Source organism: Schistocerca gregaria, chromosome 1, assembly GCF_023897955.1.
Source record: "Schistocerca gregaria isolate iqSchGreg1 chromosome 1, iqSchGreg1.2, whole genome shotgun sequence".
Classification (NCBI taxonomy): Eukaryota; Metazoa; Arthropoda; class Insecta; order Orthoptera; family Acrididae; genus Schistocerca; species Schistocerca gregaria.
The window spans coordinates 154,112,366-154,133,366 of NC_064920.1; the positions used below are offsets into that span (position 1 = coordinate 154,112,366).

At 44.6% G+C, this 21,001-nt stretch overlaps 1 protein-coding gene across 1 annotated transcript in view; it reads right to left on the reverse strand.

Annotated features, from left to right (window-relative positions):
* The window catches only part of LOC126335246 (estradiol 17-beta-dehydrogenase 2-like), a 59,438-nt gene that overhangs the window by 13,980 nt on the left and 24,457 nt on the right, over nt 1-21,001 (reverse strand). Inside the window, exon 2 of the mRNA XM_049998329.1 lies at nt 19,320-19,541. Within this exon, the coding sequence (XP_049854286.1) occupies nt 19,320-19,541 (222 nt within the window). The remainder of the gene's footprint in view (nt 1-19,319; nt 19,542-21,001) is intronic.

Here is a 21,001-nt window from a genome sequence, read left to right on the forward strand (position 1 = left end):
ATTGCATTTCCTTAGGACTCTTCCAATGAATCTCAGTCTGGCATCTGCTTTACCGACATCAACTTTTTTTGATCATTCCTTTTTAAATCACTCCTAATGCCTACTCCCAGATAATTTATGGAATTAACTGCTTCCAGTTGCTGACCTACTATATTGTAATTAAATGATAAGGGATCTTTCTTTCTATGTATTCGCAGCACATTTTGTCTACATTGAGATTCAATTGCCATTCCCTGCACCACGCGTCAATTCGTTGAAGATCCTCCTCCATTTCAGTACAATTTTCCATTGTTACAACCTCTTTATATACTACAGCATCATCCACAAAAAGCCTCAGTGAAGTTCCAATGTTATCCACAAGGTATATTGTGAATAGCAACGGTCCTACGGCACTCCCCTGCGGCACACCTGAAATCACTGTTACTTCGGAAGACTTTTCTTCATTGAGAATGACATACTGCGTTCTGTTATCTAGGAACTCTTCAATCCAATCGCACAACTGGTCTGAGTCCATATTCTCTTAGTTTGTTCATTAAACGACTGTGGAAAACTGTATCGAACGCCTTGCGGAAGTCAAGAAACACAGCATCTACCTGAGAACCCATGTCTTTGGCCCTTTGAGTCTCGTGGACGAATAGCGCGAGCTGGGTTTCACACGATCGTCTTTTCGAAACCCATGCTGGTTCTCCAGAAAAGTCTTTATACTCGAACATAATACGTGTTCCAAAATTCTACAACTGATCGACGTTAGAGACATAGGTCTATAGTTCTGCTCATCTGTTCGACGTCCCTTCTTGAAAATTGGGAGGACATGTGCCTTTTTCCAATCCTTCGCAACGCTACGCTCTTTTAGAGACCTACAGTACACCGCTGCAAGAAGGGGGGGGGGGGGGAGGGCAAGTTCCTTCGCGTACTCTGTGTAAAATCGAACTGGTCTCCCATCATGCCCAGCGGCCTTTCCTCTTTCGAGCGATTTTAATTGTTTTTCTATTGCTCTGTCATCTATTTCGATATCTACCATTATCATACTCTTCCATACCTCATGTAGTGAACTGTGGCTACAGTCCTCCAAATGGTACCTGACATGCAGCTATTGATAGCTGCCCTATCCTTCACATTCATCTCGATGATCGAAAACATGATCCTTCCTCGCCAGCAGCTCAACAAGCACTCACAACTCAAGCTCTTGTTTCCCGCCATTGGCGCCACTAGCACACTCTGGCGACAGCAATCTCAGCTGTGAGAGTAAGGACTTAGAACTAAATTCTCTAAAAAATTCAGATTTACTGGAGGTTTTCCATGCGCCATGTTGCAAAAAGTCGGAAAGGGGGGACGGTGGGGGGCTGCCAGGTCGCCTGCAGAAGCACATAATTCGTTTTCCCGCCAAAATTCAAACTTTCCGAAAAAAATCGCCATCTTGAATAACGGTACACACGTCATCAGCTGACGTCACGTCCGCCATCTTGAATGACGTCAATCGCGTCACGAGCTGACGTCACGTGACATCACGTACTCGCGTCGTCAGCTGACGTCACTGCCCTTAAGAGTGCCAATCTGCACACTGCCCCTGAAAGGGCGGCAACCCGCAACTTTGGGGTGACACTCTCCTCTCTCCCCTACTCACACTTAGCGCCTTCATTTGTGTCACACAACAACTTTTTTTTCTGTCAACGCACATTTAAATCTCAGGACACGCAAATGATATAATTATCAGTTTGGACGTATTATCCCATCACCATTCTGAATGTCTTCTCCGATAATTACTTCGAGCAGATAATTAGAGAACCAACTCATGGAATCGACCCTCTATACGTCATAGCATCAAGCAGACCTGAAATTCGTAAATTTAACGAAGCCACCCACTGTCACCCATTTTTGTGATGCGACAATTCAGACTCTGCACGTAGAGAATCCTTTGGAACGTCTTCATCGCTAAAAACTTTATTTAACGATTTCCAAGGTATTAGTACATGTCAGACCTGAACTTATCGAATCAGTTAATGAAGACGAAGGTATCAGTGAACTTATGGCTGTGGTATCAACTATGTCTACGGGTGTACAAAAAGTGTTAGGAAAGGTAGGAAAATATTTTTGCTTAGTAAGACTGACAGCATACAAATTATAGAGTATGAGTAGTCAATGTTAAGTATTCGCTACTGAGAACGAAAATGACGAACACAAAAGGAAAAAAATGCCAAACCATCATTCAACATGCGTTAGACAAGTCTGTTCCGAGCAACATCTTAAGGAGTGATAAAGACCCGCATTGTTTTAATAACCGTGTGAGAAAACTGTTACGTAAACAAAGAGAGCTTCACCACAGATTCAAGAGATGTTAAAAATAGCTGACGTACAAAAGCTGAACGAAGAGGAAATGAGAGAAAGGAGAGCAATGAGATAAGCGTTCAATGACTTCGTAAGAAAATTTTATCAACTTGTAACACCTATTTTTGTCCTATTTTGTATCTGTATCGATATTTTTATCTCAATTTGTAGTGTTGCTTATGTATAATGTTGTATCTCTCATGGCAGTTCTTTGACTATGTGTACATGTTGCGGTTATCCGAAATTTTGAACGATGTTGTTTAAATTATGCTTGTGTATTTAAATAACTACTGAAATGATTGTTACATAATGTACTTTAAATGACTTGGTCTATAGTTAGGGAACATATGGTGGAATGTAGAAGATGTGGAGAAGCGCCGCAGCTACGGAAGTAGCCTGGAAGTAGTAAAGTAGAGTGGAAAAGGTGTGGTTGGCGCGCAATTGGCAACTCGTCCCTTGTGACAGGTAAGAAGTCTGGCCTGAGCAGTGCTGTGGTAAACACCCCACTAGCAGTAGCGGATCATTGTGGCTCATACTCCTGGAGTTTTGAGGCCAGAAGAGCTTAAGGGCAGTTTTTATGGGTCCCGGATGCTGCATTTGGTGATACCATTATCATGGCATGGTTTTGGCCCTATAAATATGATTCCGGCACCAAGAATAAATCTAACAGGGCGAGGTCAACAGTATTGCTATGACTGCATCGCCGCCAGATTAATAGCCACTACAAATTACACCACCAATACCTCCAACCTTCCACAAAATTGTTTATATTTGACATTCTGTAAATGGCCCAGGTATTTGTGAAATCTGGTTGATTTTATAAAAATAATTGTGGTGTTGCCAAAAAGTCTACCTTACACCCATGATTGTCCCAAATCACAAACCGGGACAAGAAAGCTATACTAATGAATTTAATTCCGAATGTCCTAACTTATTTTGAGAAAGTGGTTGAACTTGAATTTAATGTTGTGTTGTCATCTGAAAAGCCAATTATGAGTAGGTCAAAAGACTGCTTATGAAAGCACATTTGTTATTTAAAGAGTTATAGTTTGTTGTGATTTTCTTAATAATTAATGATAAGAATACTTACCATTTCTCATACACACTGGTGTAGTTTTGTTAATGAGTGTGGTTCTTCGAACCATGAAAGTTCAAGGGTCCTCATGCACTAGGCTAGTTAGTTAATGAAGCAATGCAAAAGGCTCCTTCATAGCCAGTGTAGTTACCTTTGCATTCTGTTTAGTTGCGTCACACCGAGTTTAAGGAAGAACTGTTTACTGTGTTAAATGCCGGTTGGTTAATGCACAGTCATAGAGACCCTGTACTAAGCAATGAAGTTGTAGATCATGAGCATTAGCAGACCCACTGACTTAAATACAGAATGATTTCAAGCTTTTCCCTGTTCAGTGTTGCTACTAGTTTCATGTTTGTCGGTAATTGGTTTTATAAAGGTACGTGTTGTTGAGAGGCATATCTCTGCGGCCATTTGTTTGTAACTAGCACATTTATCTGTAAGGTTAGGTTACTGTGTAGTAGTAGGAACAGCTGTAAGGAAAGAGTTTAGTATGTATGTCAAGGGAGGTTAGGTTAGCCTTAGCACTGCCTTCTGCTTTACCATTTTGCTTGACACAAGAATGCCTAATTAGGCAGGCGACAGGTTTCAATATGTAATGTTACAACCGTGCTGGGAGAACATCATATGTCACCTGCCCAATTACACACGATCTGTCTAGATGCTAGCGTGCTGAGGAGTTTAGTGTGTAGTAGATACGAGCCTGATAATTTGAGACTGTTGTGGTGGAATAACAGACGATTAAGAAGAAGAAAAATAAACATTTGCGTTATGTATGATGCAGCTCAAGATGAAATGAGTGTGAAACTTTTTAAGTAAATCACTTGTGCTATCAACTCTGTAGAATTGTTGTAGTGTCTGGATTACATACCAAGAAGGTGATGCGAACAGGGAACTGATAGAACATAAACACAAATGCATGCCAACAGTGTTTGATATGTGAAATTATACACCATGCTGCACTAACTCCATGAACAGAACTCTTCCACAAAACACAACGTTTATGAAGCAAATGTATAAACATGGACTGCGGTACCTCACAAACCCCTGTCATTAATTTAGAATCACTTCACTTATGAAAATGAAGGCTCGATTTATGTCCAAGATGTGGCAAAGAAATAGAGTACTTGGCATACATCTATGTTCATCTATAGGAGTGTGCTGGAACGGCTTTCCCATCGATGGTCATGATTCATCACGCATGCATTGGGAGTCCTCTGCTGAGTGAGGTATGGAAAAGTTTGCTGTTAATAATTTCAGGCAGATGGCGCTCTAAGTCACGCACAGAACACTCGACTGCATATGAGTCAGCGCAAGTTGTATCACACAACTGATGCACCCCGAAAGAACAACGGAAAAACTGGTTAAATGTGTGATACATTACCTGCAGCAAGATCACTATCCCTCTAGAATACATCTCCAATCTACCGTTAAATCGTACCTTATTACAAATCCTCTCAACCAATCACTACATCTACTTTCTATCATCCTTTAATGCAGATCCATGTAAAGTCAGAGGCAGATGGTTCTCTCTTCCAGGAAAGCATCAAAGACAGCAGGCAATTTGCATGTGTCCCAATTACCTCAGCAGATATACAGCAGAATTTTGTTAAAAACCATGTAGTAACTGTCATGCAAGGTATTTCTTAGTGGACATCCAATGGTTACGATTGGTACTGAGTACAGAGGTGTACACTGTATACAGTGTTTGTTAGGGTTTAAAACATCTAAAGAGTTTTGCACTGATGAATAATTGGCTGGTTTCCCAGGGCGATTCTGGATGGGGAGCAGATGAATGGCAGACTAGCTGGTGAGCGGAATGCATTGACATTTTCGGCTTAAGGTGGGCCCTTCACTGAGTCTCTGAAGCAGTTAGGTGGGGAATGGGAATGCAGCTGACTCATCCATGTCGCCCTCTGGTTGGGTGGACAATGAGCTACTACTCAGTATGTATTGGGCAGCCTCCGTGTTTGCATGTGTTGTGAGTATTCTCGAATTTTTATGTGGAATTTTGAGAAGACTGATTGCTGGACTGATTGATAACATCCAAATTCCAATCACACCAGTCATCCTGGCTGGCCTCCACAACTGACAGTCCTCTCTGGTGGGTCAAGCTCAGCTGTAGACTGAACACAATCACTGAGACATGTGTCCAGAGTGATAACTGCCAGTGTGTTACATCTGGCCTGGGCACTCCATGTGGACCTCCGGAAAAGGCTGCACTGTAAATGCGAGAGTTCCAGCAATCTCTGTGTCGTAGAGGCCCCTTATCAGTTAGAGGGCCTGCACAATAGACAATCAAGATTGGCTGCCGACCTCTCTTCAATAGCTCAGATTGAAACATCGCCAGTGGATGTAAACAATAACAGGTTTTCCGACTAAACACTGAACTACTTAGCGAAAAGATCTGTGATAGTGTTCCACCAATTGGAACTCATGAGACTACATGTAGCACTCCGCTGAATCGGCGTTATAAGCACGCTAGGAGGAATCAGACCGGCAGTGTGTACTTACCACGGACAGTTCTGGCCAGTACTTACGCTGGCTGTAGCATAGTAGTCACTCGCCATAGCATTCTGTAGTACGTTGTATCTTTGTAGTTGGTAGAGTAGATTTTGGTCATTATTCTCTTTCATTGCCTTGTACTCTCATCTGGTTTCGCCACCACAAGAATTGTGGGGTTTCCTTGTTCTAGAGTTTGAAGATTAATGCATGCCAAGAAGGCATTTTTGTTTTAATTATAATAAAGTCTGTTCAGACTTGGTTGTTAGTTCTTTCCTGCCGACCGCACGACATTACACTTTGACATCTAGCCATGACAACTACTACTGCAGATTGGATCATGGTTTAAGTTAGTTGTGTTTAGTGGTTGACAGTACATCACTGTGGAGTCTGCCTTGCGGTGGTATTTGTTGTCGTCTATACCCTATTACATAGTAGATTCTTCCTCCTCCTTCTGAATGCAGCAGGAGCTCTCTGGTGCTTTAAAAACCCAATCGCGTCGTCAGATTCCCGACTGAAAAATTTATTGTTTACAGTGGCTGTATTGCAAACAAACATCTGTCCGGCCCGTCCTGCCAACTGATGAAGGACGTGGCGCAACTGAGCTGAAATTTTAATTTCTCAGATACTTCCTATGTAATGAACTTCCTACCTATCGACCTGACTGCGTCTGTAACCACCAATTGGGGGTAGGGAGGAAATCCTGAAGTAGGGTTTGGAAACAGGCAGTTGCATGATTGAATCTCTGAATTTCCCATTCCAGTATCCACCAATAAAATGCAAGGAAACACTGTCCCATGCAGAGGGTACTGATTTATGCAATTAGCCAAACAATCGAACAGAATGAGAGAATGTTTCGAAGACATCAACAGCTTGTGGTTTATCAGGTATCCAATACTTTGTTCAGGACAACAGAGAGGTTATTTTGGCACATGACAGATGCTTACTGGACAGGAAGCAGCCAATTGAGAGAGAGAAAGGGGGGGAGGGGGGCAGAAGTAGAGAGCAGGTGCTTCGCCAGGAATTTCTCGAGTATCAGTATCAAAGAGTTCCGTCACCCAATGATTTGTTCAGCGATAAGTAACCAGAGGGGCGATATGTGATGGGAGGACGGGCTTGGATGGAGGGATGAGGGGTGGGGAGGTTCCTTCTCCCATCGTCCTCTGCTGGTGGTATTACGAACTAGCTCAGTTGCTATCTTCACTGCAGGACCAGCACATACAGCAGCTGCTTCCACCGACCTGGTATGCAAGATGTGTGTTTCGAAGCAGATTGTGCAGGTGCTGAAACCAGAAGTAGCCACTTGAGGTGGCAAAGGATGCCGCCGTGAACAAACGGCACTGTGGATGTGGGCATGGCCTAGCTATTGGACGGTCCTCCGCCCCTCCCCCCAAAAAAAGAAAGGAGCACAGTATTCTGAGGCATAAGGATCTGCTGGTTTGGACAAGTTGGTGGGAATTCTCCCAAGCTGTGGCACGAGACAGGAAGTAACGACTTGGCATGTGCTGATAGGGCGAGACGGAAAGCGATGTGGCGACCCACACTGGTTGTGGGGCTCCAGCGGTTGTTGTGCGGACTCTTGGATACTGGGCTTGGTGCAGCGCAGTAAAGCGGCTATCACATGCGCACACGAAGATATTATGTAGAGTCCGGCGTGTCTGTCCTGCGGTTGGTGCGAAGACGTGCTTATAAATTACTTATCAATATAATTATGTACAGGGTGATTCAAAAAGAATACCACAATTTTAAAAATGTGTTTTTAATGAAAGAAACATAATATAACCTTCTGTTATACATCATAACAAAGAATATTTAAAAAGGTTTTTTTTCACTCAAAAACAAGTTCAGAGATGTTCAATATGGTCCCCTCCAGACACTCGAGCAATATCAACCCGATACTCCAACTCGTTCCACACTCTCTGTAGCATATCAGGCGTAACAGTTTGGATAGCTGCTGTTATTTCTCGTTTCAAATCATCAGTGGTGGCTGGGAGAGGTGGCCGAAACACCATATCCTTAACATACCCCCATAAGAAAACATCGCAGGGGGTAAGATCAGGGCTTCTTGGAGGCCAGTGATCAAGTGCTCTGTCACGGGCTGCCTGGCGGCCGATCCATCGCCTCGGGTACTTGACGTTCAGGTAGTTACGGACAGATTAGTGCCAATGTGGTGGCGCTCGATCCTGCTGAAATATGAATTGTTGTGCTTCTTGTTCGAGCTGAGGGAACAGCCAATTCTCTAACATCTCCAGATACTGTAGTCCAGTTACAGTAGCACCTTCGAAGAAAAAGGGACCAAAAACTTTATTGGCTGAAATGGCACAGAAAACGTTCACCTTAGGCGAGTCACGTTCATACTGAGTTCTTTCCCGCGGATTCTCAATGCCCCATATACAGACATTGTGACGGTTGACTTTCCCTTCAGTGTGGAAAGTTGCTTCATCACTAAACACAATCTTTGAAACGAAAGATTCATCTGTTTCCATTTGAGCAAGGATAAAAATCACAGAAATCGATTCTTTTAATCTTATCAGCTGCAGACAGTGCTTGAACCAATTTCAGACGATAAGGTTTCATAACTAACCTTTTTCGTAGGACTCTCCATACAGTTGATTGTGGAATTTGCAGCTCTCTGCTAGCTCTGCGAGTCGATTTTCCTGGGCTGCGAAACAAATGCTTGCTGGATGCGTGCTACATTTTCATCACTCGTTCTCGGCCGTCCAGAACGTTTCCCTTTGCACAAACACCCATTCTCTGTAAACTGTTTATACCAACGTTTAATACACCACCTATCAGGAGGTTTAACACCATACTTCGTTCGAAATGCACTCTGAACAACTGTCGTCGATTCACTTCTGCCGTATTCAATAACACAAAAAGCCTTCTGTTGAGCGGTCGCCATCTTAGCATCAACTGACGCTGACGCCAAGTCAACAGCGCCTCAAGCGAACAAATGAACAACTAAATGAAACTTTATAGCTCCCTTAATTCGCCGACAGATAGTGCTTAGCTCTGCCTATATCGTTGCAGTGTTTTAAATTCCTAAAGTTGTGGTATTCTTTTTGAATCACCCTGTATGATGATTTACGTTGACCTAGGGTTTTTTACAGCATTCCTTGTGCAATCGGAAAAAAGGAATTTATTTGGTTACTTCTTTTCGATGTACAGTACTGGCCATTAAAAATGCTACACCAAGAAAAAATGCAGATGATAAACGGGTATTCAAATGATTCAGTTGGCTCTGAGCACTATGGGACTTAACATCTATGGTCATCAGTCCCATAGAACTTAGAACTACTTAAACCTAACCAACCTAAGGACATCACAAAACACCCAGATATCACGAGGCACAGAAAATCCCTGACCCCACCGGGAATCGAACCCGGGAACCCGGGCGTGGGAAGCGAGAACGCTACCGCACGACCACGAGATGCGGCCAACGGGTATTCAATGGACAAATGTATTATACTAGAACTCACATGTGATTACATTTTCACTCAAGTTGGGTGTATAGATCCTAAGAAATCAGTATCCAGAACAACCACCTCTGGTCGTAATAACGGCATGATACGCCTGGGCATTGAGTCAAACAGAGAGTCTACAGGTACACCTGCCCATGCAGCTTCAACACGATACCACAGTTCATCAAGAGTAGTGACTGGCGTATTGTGACGAGCCAGTGGCTCGGTCACCATTGACCAGACTTTTTCAGTTGGTGAGAGATCTGGAAAATGTGCTGGCAAGCGCAGCAATCGAACATTTTCTGTATTTAGAAAGGCCTGTACAGGACCTGCAACATGCGGTCGTGCATTATCCTGCTGAAATGTAGGGTTTCGCAGGGATCGGATGAAGGGTATAGCCACGGGTCATAACACATCTGAAATGTAACGTCCACTGTTCAAAGTGCCGTCAATGCGAACAAGTGACCGAGATGTGTAACCAATGGCACCCCATACCATCACGCCGGGTGATACGCCAGTATGGCGATGACGAATACACGTGTCCAATGTGCGTTCACCGCGATGTCGCCAAACACGGATGCGACCATCATGATGCTGTAAACAAAACCTGGATTCATCCGAAAAAATGACGTTTCGCCATTCGTGCACCCAGGTTCGTCATTGAGTACACCATCGCAGGCGCTCCTATCTGTGATGCAGCGTCAAGGGTAACCGCAGCCATGGTCTCCGAGCTGATAGTCCATTCTGCTGCAAACGTCGTCGAACTGTTCGTGCAGATGGTTGTTGACTTGCAAACGTCCCCATCTGTTGACTCAGGGATCGAGACGTGGCTGCACGATCCGATACAGCCATGCGGATTAGATGCCTGTCATCTCGACTGCTAGTGATACGAGGCCGTTGGGATCTCGACCAACGCGAGCAGCAATGTCGCTACACGATAAACCGCAATCGCGGTAGGCTACAATCCGACCTTTATCAAAGTCGGAAACGTGACGGAACGCATTTATCCTCCTTACACGAGGCATCACAACAACGCATCGCCAGGCAACGCCGGTCAACTGATGTTTGTGTATGAGAAATCGGTTGGAAACTTTCCTCATGTCAGCACGTTGTAGGTGCTACCACCGGCGCCAACCTTGTGTGAATGTTCTGAAAAGCTAATCACTTGTATATCGCATCGTCTGTAGCACGTCATCTTTGTGGTGTAGCAATTTTAATAGCCAGTAATGTAAGACCTGAATCTTCCGAAACAGCAGAGAATGATCAGCTTTTCCCGCCAAATAAAAGAGAGATGCAACCCTGGCGAATCGAATTTTATAGTTAAATATGCCGTGTAATTGACATTTATTTGAATTTCCTTTCGTTAAAAAATAAATGTTTTTTTGCGCTCAAGACTGTGCGTGTTCATTTTTAAAGTACTTTTTTCCAGATCGCAATTCCCCGCGAGAAATATTCTCAAAAATTATTAATCGATTCTCATCACAGCACCGCCAGTTAGTAAGTTCAGTTCAGTATGTTTATCCTGGTTGTGGCATTAACGCTGCTGAAAGTTTCTGGTAGCACATTATCCATTATACACTCATGCTCATAAATTAAGGATAATGCTGATACATGTTGAAACGACACTCTGGTGGGCGGTTTGCGGGTTTAAATCACCTCGGGGTATGACCATGCGGTGCATCTGACCTGCGGTCGTCGTACGGTGGCGCTGGCAGCAGTGCACATACGCAGAGGTGTGTTGGTGCATGTCACAGTACGGTGCAGCGAGTAATTGTGCAGACGTTTTCAAACGTGCTAATGGTGCCCTCCGTGTGTCACAAAGTGTGATCTCAAGATTATGGCAACGACTCCAGCAGACAGGAAACGCGTCCAGGCGCTCCAGTACCGGACGTCCACAGTGTACAACACTACAGGAAGACCGATATCTCACCATCAGTGCCCGCAGACGGCCACGGAGTACTGGAGGTAGCCTTCCTCGGGACCTTACCACAACCAGTGGACAGTTGTGTCCAGACACACAGGCTACAGACGACTGGACAGATATGGTTTATTCTCCCAGAGACCTGCAAGGTGTATTCCACTGACCCCTGGTAACAGGAGAACCCGTAAAGCCTGATTGGTTCAAATGGCTCTATGCGACTTCACTTCTGAGGTCATCAGTCGCCTAAAACTTAGAACTAATTAAACCTAACTAACCTAAGGACATCACACACATCAATTCCCGAAGCAGGATTCGAACCTGCGACCGTAGCGGTCGCTCGGCTCCAGACTGTAGCGCCTAGAACCGCAAGGCCACTCTGGCCGGCCGTAAAGCCTGGAATCAAGAACACAGTACATGGTCATTGGAACAGTGGTCCTAGGTTATGTTCACGGACGAGCCCAGGTATAGTCTGAACAGTGATTCTCGCCAGGGTTTCATCTGGCGTGAACCATGAACCAGATACCAACCCCTTAAGGTCATTGAACGGGACCTATATGGAGGTCGTGGTTTGATGGTGTTGGATGGGATTATGATTGGTGCACGTATACCCCTGCGTGTCTTTGACAGAGGAACTATAACAGGCCAGGTGTATCGGGACGTCATTTTGCCTTTTCAGGGGTGCAGTGTGTCCCACACCGAGCTGCCATCGTGGAGGAGTACCTTGAAACTGAAGATATCAAGTGAATGGAGCCTGCCTGTTCTCCAGACCTAAACCCCATCGAGCACGTCTGGGATGCTCTCGGTCGACGTATCGCTGCACGTATTCATACCCCTACGACACTTCAGGAGGTTCAACAGGCACTGGTGCAAGAATGGGAGGCTGTACCCCAGCAGCTGCTCGACCACCTGATCCAGAGTATGCCAGCCAGTTGTGCGGCCTGTGTATGTGTGCATGGTGATCATGTTCCATATTGATTTCGGTGTATGTGCGCAGGAAACAGTGACGTTTCGTAGCACATGTGTTTCTCAACTTATCACCATTACCATAGACTTTCAGATCTGTGTCGTGTGTGTTCCCTACGTGCCTATGCTATTAGTGCCAGTTTTGTGTAGTGCCACGTAGTGTGGCACCACATTCTGCAGTTATCCTTCATTTATGAGCTTGAGGTAGTTACCATCTTGTAACAGAAGTTTTGTTATAGGGCCATTCACGTTATCGGGATGAAATATTTACATGTTACAACAATATTGATTTTGTCTGCATAGGGCGTCTACACATTTGATATTTAATGGTTCTGGTTTTAAGGTTAATTCGATTCATTTTCAGGTGACTAACCTGTATGTTTTTTACATCAACGTAAGTCAATTTTATCACTTTGTAGGGGTTCCTGCTGGTATGACACACACATCAAAGATGGTCACGCGAGTTTCAATTTGCTGCACAACTGCGAAGGATATTGCGGATCGACGTCGACTGTTACGCCTTGTCAGCCGTAAACGAGAATAACTACATGTAATAGCAATATGAGTAAGTCCGCAACATACCAACATTCATTCAAAATGAGGATGAAAAACTTGCTTCTGACAGAAGCTCACAATGTACACTGGTTAATGCATGTCCAATTTCATATGTTTTTGAAATTAGTCAATCCAAATACAATTTATTGCGACTATGTAATTACTTATTCGATGTTATAAAAGTACTGGTAATTTTTATACAAGGATGCACCAGAAGACGTGATTAAGAACTGTGTGAAACTGCTAGTGTGAGTCTACAGGGACTACAATAAATACAGCTATAGTGGATCAACGAGCTTTTATTCAGTTATATGTTTCTCAGCTTTACCCATTTCAGCATCTGAATTCTGCTGCTTGAATGTTCCGTAAATTATCTATAAATGCTACTAGTTTCAGAGGATTAATACTGAATATTCCAGCTTTTTATCGAGAAAAACTACAAACACGTGACAAAGGATAAGCTACCTCCCACAAAATTTACTTTTTTTTTTACTTTTCGTTTTTTAACTGACTTTCGGAGCGCGCCCATTCAGCCATCTCAAGTAAGGGAAGGACGATAGAATGGCGTACTAGAGACGATTTTCTTGTCGGTTACGATAAAACGAACGTAAGTGCATCACAACACTCTTTTTTGTGGCAGTTTACTGTTACACAGCGTCACCGCTTCAGATTCAGTTCGTCTGTCTCGATGGACAAGTAAGAGGAGACTCAACGCAACGGCTGAATAACATCCGAGCATAGCACTTTGAAGGTGTGGCGGTGGAACTTTAATTTCAGTGCCACCCTCCGACGGTGCAAGTACGGAGGAGGGGTGCAGTAATGTGCCAAATCTATGGCCAAGGAGAAAAGTAGCTGGACCTGAAAGGGCACTGCTAGTGACTGTACGAAAGGGACAGAAAAACGTGGTCTTACTGTGCCTACCGTCAGTCATAGCCCGAATCCGAGTCCGCCAGGATGGTGAGCGGAACGGGGTGTCGGTGCCAGCGCCGTTGTACTGTGGTGCCGATGGTTTGGAGCACAGCTATTGTCTCACGGAGGACGTCCACTTTTCTGTACAGTTGGCGACCCTTACGGCGAATGGTCGCCTTGAGAAGGGCTGTATTTGTCTCCTCATCCAGAGTGACAGTCCTGGTGAGTAGAGGGGCGTGAAGACTCCACCTGAGAACTTTATTCTGTAGCACTGGAGCATCAGCCCACGCAGAGGAACCGTACGTTGTGAAGGTAGGACAACGGAGTGATACAGCCGGAGCTTGGTAGCTAAATTCAGCTCTCGGCTGGAGAAAAGCGGGTACAAGGCCTTTGTCAACTTTAGCCCTTTTGGGTGACGTAAAAAAAGACCCCGAGACACTTGGTAGCTTGGACCCATGGGACCTGGACGACCTGATTCAGATATTGTTTCGGAGTATAGGACGCCGTTTAGTGAAATACACAGCCATGGTTTTGGCGCACTGAGGTCCGTTTTATTGGAGCGAGACCAGGTGACTGTTGTGTCCACATGCCTTTGGAGGCGAGCAATGAGTTGATCAGGATTGCGGCCGGTCGTATAAAGCGCCGTGTCATAGGCGTATTTCGCCAGATGGCAGTGACAGATGACGGGCATGTCATTTTTATTTATTTATTTATTTGTTGTTCCGTGGGACCAAATTAAGAAGAAGTCTCCATGGTCATGGAACGAATCACTACATGAAATTATAACACGATAGTAGAAACAGATAAATTGAAATATAAGAAACATATTCAGGCGACAATTCGTAAGTTTAAATAAAGAAAATCAACAATGTAACACTGGAATTTGCTTAATTTTTCAGCTCTTCCAGGAGCTCCTCGACAGAGTAGGAGTGAGCCATGAGGAAACTCTTCAGTTTAGACTTAAAAGAGTTTGGGCTACTGCTAAGATTTTTGAGTTTCTTGTGGTAGCTTATTGAAAATGGATACAGCAAAATACTGAACTCCTTTTTGCACAAGAGTCAAGGAAGTGCATTCCAGATGCAGATTTGATTTCTGCCTAGTATTAACTGAATGAAAGCTACTAACTCTTAGGAATAAGCTAATGTTGCTAACAACAAACGACATTGGCTCTCAGCACTATGAGACTTAACATCTATGGTCATCAGTTCCCTAGAACTTAGAACTACTTAAACCTAACTAACCGAAGGACGTCACACAACACCCAGCCATCACGAGGCAGAGAAAATCCCTGACCCCCGCCGCGAATCGAACCCGGGAACCCGGGCGTGGGAAGCGAGAACGCTACCGCACGACCACGAGCTGCGACAAACGACATTAAAGAAAATATATACTGTGAGGGCAATGTCAGAATTCCCAGACTATTAGATAGGGGTCGACAAGAGGTTCTCGAACTTACACCACACATAGCACGAACAGCCCGTTTTTGAGCCAAAAATACCCTTTTTGAATCAGAGTAATTATCCCAAAAGATAATACCATATGACCTAAGCGTATGAAAATATGCGAAGTAGACTACTTTTCGTGTTGAACTGTCACTTATTTCAGATACTGTTATAATGGTAAATAAAGCAGCATTTAGTTTCTGAACAAGATCCTGAACATGGGCTTTCCACAACAGCTTACTATCTATCCGAACGTCTAGGAACTTGAACTGTTCCGTCTCGCTTATAATATGCCCATTCTGTCTGATCAAAATATCGGTTCTTGTTGAATTGTGAGTTAGAAATGTAAAAACTGAGTCTTACTGTGAATTAGCATCAACTTATTTTCCACAAGCCATGAACTTATTTCATTAACTACATTATTTGATACTGTTTCAATATTATACACAAGATCCTTCACTACCAATCTGGTGTCATCAGCAAATAGAAATATTTTTGAATCACCTGTAATACTAGAAGGCATTTCATTTACATAAATAAGAAAGAGCAGTGGTCCCAGCACAGACCCATGGGGAACGCCCCACTTAACAGTGCCCCATTGGGACTGAACATCACTACCACTCTCAATATTGCGGAGAACTACCTTCAGCTTTCTGTTCTTAAAGTAAGAGGCGAACCAATTGTAAGCTACTCCCCTTACTCCATAATGGTCCAACTTCTGCAGAAATATTTTGTGGTCAACACAGTCAAAAGCCTTCGTTAAATCAAAGAAAACACCTAGCGTTCGCAACCTTTTACTTAATCCGTCGAAAACCTCACAGAGAAAAGAAAATATAGCATTTTCAGTTGTTAAAACATTTCTAAAACCAAACTGTACATTTGACAGCAAATTATGTGAGTTTAAATGCTCCAGTAACCTTGTATATACAACTCTCTCGATAACTTTATCAAACACCGATGGCATAGAAATCGGTCTATAATTGTCAACATTATCCCTGTCTCCCTTTCTAAAAAGTGGCTTCACTATCGAGTACTTTCATCGGTCAGGAAACCGACCTCTCCAAAAGGAAAAGTCACAGATATGCCAAGTACTGGGCTAACATACGTAGAACAGTACTTCAGTATTATGCTATATACCCAGTCATATCCATGAGAGTTCTTGGTCTTTAGTGATTTAATTATTAACTCAATCTCCCTCTTGTCAGTATCATGGAGGAGCATTTCAGGTAACAGTCTCCATGTTGGGACTATATTTCTATTTAGTTCACCTGCTATATTCAGAAAGTGATTATTAAATACTGTACATATATGCGACTTATCAGTAACACGGACATTCCCACTACGCACTGATTCTATATCCTCGACCTGTCTCTGCAGACCAGCCACTTCCTTTGCGAGTGACCATATGGTTTTAATTTTATCCGGAGACTTAGTTATTCTATCTGCATACCACATACTTTTTGCCTTCGTAATAACTTTTTTAAGCACCTTACATTACTGTATGTAATGGGCTGCTGCATTTAGATTTTGACTGTTTCTAACGTTTTGATATAACTGCCACTTTGTTCTACAGGATATTCTTATCCCTCTAGTCAGCCACCCAGGCTGCCTGTTTGTGCTAGTACCCTGTTTTGAACGTTCTAACGGAAAGCAACTTTCAAAGAGCACGAGAAAAGTGTTGAGGAAAACATATTTATCGCCTACTGTATCAGCACTATAAACATCTTGCCACTCTTGTTTATTGATAAGGTTTACAAAGGTCTTTACAGCAACTAGATCACCTTTCCAAAGAAGTTGTAACTATATTTAATATGTGTTGCAGCACAAAAATCTTTTAGAGTTAAAATTTGTGTATCATGATCTGAAAGGCCATACACCTTTATGCCAACAGAATGTCCTTCTAGTAATGAGAAATGAACAAAAATGTTGTCTATGCTTGTTCTACTGTTCCCTTGAACTCTCGTTGGAAAGAATACGGTTTGCATAAGATTATATGTATTAAGGAGGTCTACCAGCATCCTTTTCCTTGCACAATCACTTATACAATTAATACTGAAGTCACCACATATAATTAACTTTTTGTATTTCCTATAAATTGAACCAAGAACCTCCTCTAGCTTTAGGAAAAATGTTGTGAAATCTGAGTCTGGGGATCTATAAATAACAACAGTTGGAAGTTTAGCTCCACTAAATTTAACCACACCTGCACAACATTCAAACACCTTTTCAGTGCAGTACTTTGAAATATCAATTGACTCAAATGGGATACCGTTTTTCACATACATGGCTACTCCCCCACACCGCAAAGAGCTTCTAGAAAAGCTGCCAGCCAACCTGTCTCCTGGTAAAGGAAGCCTCTGAATTATCTCCTTCTTTAAGAACTGTTCAGATAGACCAATAATTTCAGAGTCAACATCTATAAGCAGTTCACTAATTTTATCTCCGATACCTTGTATATTTTGATGAAATATACTAATTCCCTCATTAATAGGATACCTAAGCTTTGTCGAAAGTGGTTCCTTTGTTAGAGAGACTTCCCTTAAGCAGGAATACCTATCAGCTGACTTCAATCTAAAAAAGGTCCAGCTCTAACACCCACTACTACAGGAATTTTCCCATGAGTGATCCAACCACCCCCACCTATGCTGTCACCTATAAGTTTTGCCAACCTCCCCTTTCCATGCCTGTTGAGGTGCAGGCCACGTCTAGTGAAACCTGTCCTGCTGATAGACTCCACCGACACCACTGCAATGTGACTCATGCCTTCTGTCATCAGCGCACCCCCAAGTCTCATGTTATTACGCCTGACGTCTGTATTAAGATGAGGTCGATCGTGACGCTGAAACAGTTCCATGAAATGCACATTCGTGTTGCAGTCTGAGTGGCTATCTTTCACAGGTCACCATCTATGTCATACTCCCCATCCCTATCAATACTATTACCAGCCCCACCCACAATCACTACCTGATCCTCTTTAGTAAAATCCCTACATAGCCCGCCTATGTTAACAGTCACCTGAGCCAATCCTGCATTAGGCTTCACAATGGTGGTGACCTGTACTCACTCCCCAGCACTTCCTGCAACTGCTGGCCTACACCTCTACCATGTGAACTACCTAACAGCAGAACCTTCTTCTTTCACTTATACTTTGTGACTGTCCTAGCCACTGCTGAGGTTTGCTGCATACTTTCTACATCTACAGCTACTAGAGATTCCTCTCCACTAGACTCTGACAGTTGGTCATATCTATTGCAAACAGCAATGGTAAAACTATCTGAAAATATAGACATTAAAAAGAAGAGGGGACAGCACAGATCCATGGGACGTACACTGGGGCGCTTTCCCCAATGAGCAACGAGGAAGGTCCTCTGGTGAAAGAAATCATCCACAATCTTAAAGTAGATGTCAGGGGTGGGCGTTTGCGTCAGAACAACACTTTTTTTTTTAAATTTTGTGATACGGTACACTACAGAATCACCAGCCTTCCGCTGTCTAACTGTGTTGGTGAGCCAGTAAATATAAGCCATAGGGCAGTGACATTGAGTCACTGCATTACTTACACTTTGGAGGTGTGGCGGTGAGACTTGGAGTCCTAAACCACCCTGCAACGGTGACAGTACTCTTTTGTCCGACATAAAAACGTAGTCCGACATGGGCAGGTAAGATTGAAAAGTCGTGGACGTGGAATGGAGGGCTAGTCCTGGCAAAGGATTCAGCCGTGGTGGGCGTGCCAGGCCCAGCGGTAGTCCTGTTCGGAAGCCGATTCCTCGAGTATGGTCACCGGAATTGGATGGCGAAGCCAGCGACGTGGATGTGTTAACTCCAACACGGCGTAGCCCATGGACAGCGGTCCCGTAGAGCAGCCACTTTCTCATAGAACCGCCGCGCGTTGTTGCGTAAGGTCTCCTTGAGGGGGACGATAGGAAAACACTCAGTCTGCAAGCAAAATTTATTTGAGACACGGCAGTAAGCTAAATTAGGGACAGGTAGCTTATTATCCTTTGCCAAATGGCGGTAGTTTTTAAACTACAAAATCTCTGAACATGAAGCACTAATCTTCTGAAAATAATAACATTTAATAAAGAACATTGTCGTAGAAGAGGTATCTTACTGACGGTATTTGAAAAGTGTTTTATATTTGCAATACTCGTCCTATTGTTCTGAGATACCTGTGCCTGACGCGGCCGAAAGTGCTGCTTGGACGGAGGCGACGGCGTCGGCCACCTGCTGGTCTGAGGTGACATCTAGCGGCAGCACGCGCAACCTGGAGGAGCAGTCTGCGGCGAGTCTGCACGCACCGGAACCCTCAGGGAACAGGCAGCCCGCGAACACTGGCACCCCCAGCGCGTCGAGACGGCGCGCCAGTTCGTGCCCGAAGCCAGAGTCGCACCCTGCGCAGCACCTCAGAATTAGAAAATATACCGCTGCTCACAAACCTCTTCGGACAAAACAAAAATTTTTCATAGGTACACTGAACGTAAACATGGAAACCAATGAAACTGAAACACGTACAGAAAACGCTGGACAGATCCAGCATTAGAATTATGGCACTGCAAGAAACCCGGTTTGCAGACAAAAGTTACTTCGACCCTGAGATTTACGTTCTGAATGCATTCAACGACGTGTCGCGCAGCTCCCGTTGTCGGAAGCGTCCGTCACACCCACGATGATCGCCCTACCGGTCACTTACGCAGCGGCTCTTGCCACGCCTACAGTTTCGTCCAGTCCGTCGCCCGGTCCCTCCGGTCGGCACGTCCAACTGTCCCAGTCACCTATGGACGGTGCGGACGTCCCACCTGACACCCTTGCCGCTCAACAGGCTCCCGCACCTGACGCTGAAGAGCCCAGTACTTCTTCACAACACCTGTTTGACAATTTCATCGTACACACCGACGCCTTAGAACCAGGTCGACGTTCATCCTTGCCATCGTCCGACACTGAGGAACACGTGCGCAAAGAGCGCTCGCCGCACAGGCGTAAACGCCGCCGCCGTTCACCCAGGGGCTCTCAAAGCGCCGCAACCCAAGACGACGAAGACGACACCCAACCAGCCGACATATCCACGCAGAGGTCGGCGGACAGCTTTCACGATGAACAAGACGTTTCGCAGGACGGGACCACCATGGAGGTCACCAGACACAATCAAACGATCGGTGCGCAGTTTGAGACGCCTGTCTCCCCGCCGACAGCTCCAGATCTCTCTCACCACGATGCAGTTCCCATGGACATTGGACAACCCACGGCACAGGAGCGTGGACCGACGACGATGAGGAAAGTACGCCCCTTCCTCCAGAAGAGTTGCCTCCCCCGGATGAGGCAGCCGGTTAACATCAAAAGCGAGTCACTGCAGCAGATGGGATCGGACTTCCTGTCGGTGCCCTCCTCATACTCCCCTTGGTGATGCTAGATGGGCATCCACCACCACTGAAACAAATGTACAGGTTCGCCAATCTGAACATCAACATGATCGGCACTGCGCCCAGCTGCAGCTCCTACGTGACATGCTTCGGGCCTTTGACGTCGACGTCTCCCTTCTTCAGGAAGTTCACGTTTCCACACTGTCACCGGTCTACAGCTACCACTCACATACGTCCACATGTGATAAATCTGTACGTGGAGTGGCTTTCTACATACGCGAAGGAATCCCACTCACGGACACAACAGTCCTTCCTTCTGGTAGGGGCATGGCGGTTAACATCTTCGACACGCGCGTCATTGATATCTACGCTCCGTCTGGCTCCACGAACCGTCGGCAGCGGTCCACTTTTTTCGGACACGACGTGGCGCCCATGTTTTCTGGGCACTATGATCGCCTTATCTTGGGAGGCGATTTCAACTGCGTCCTCCATCC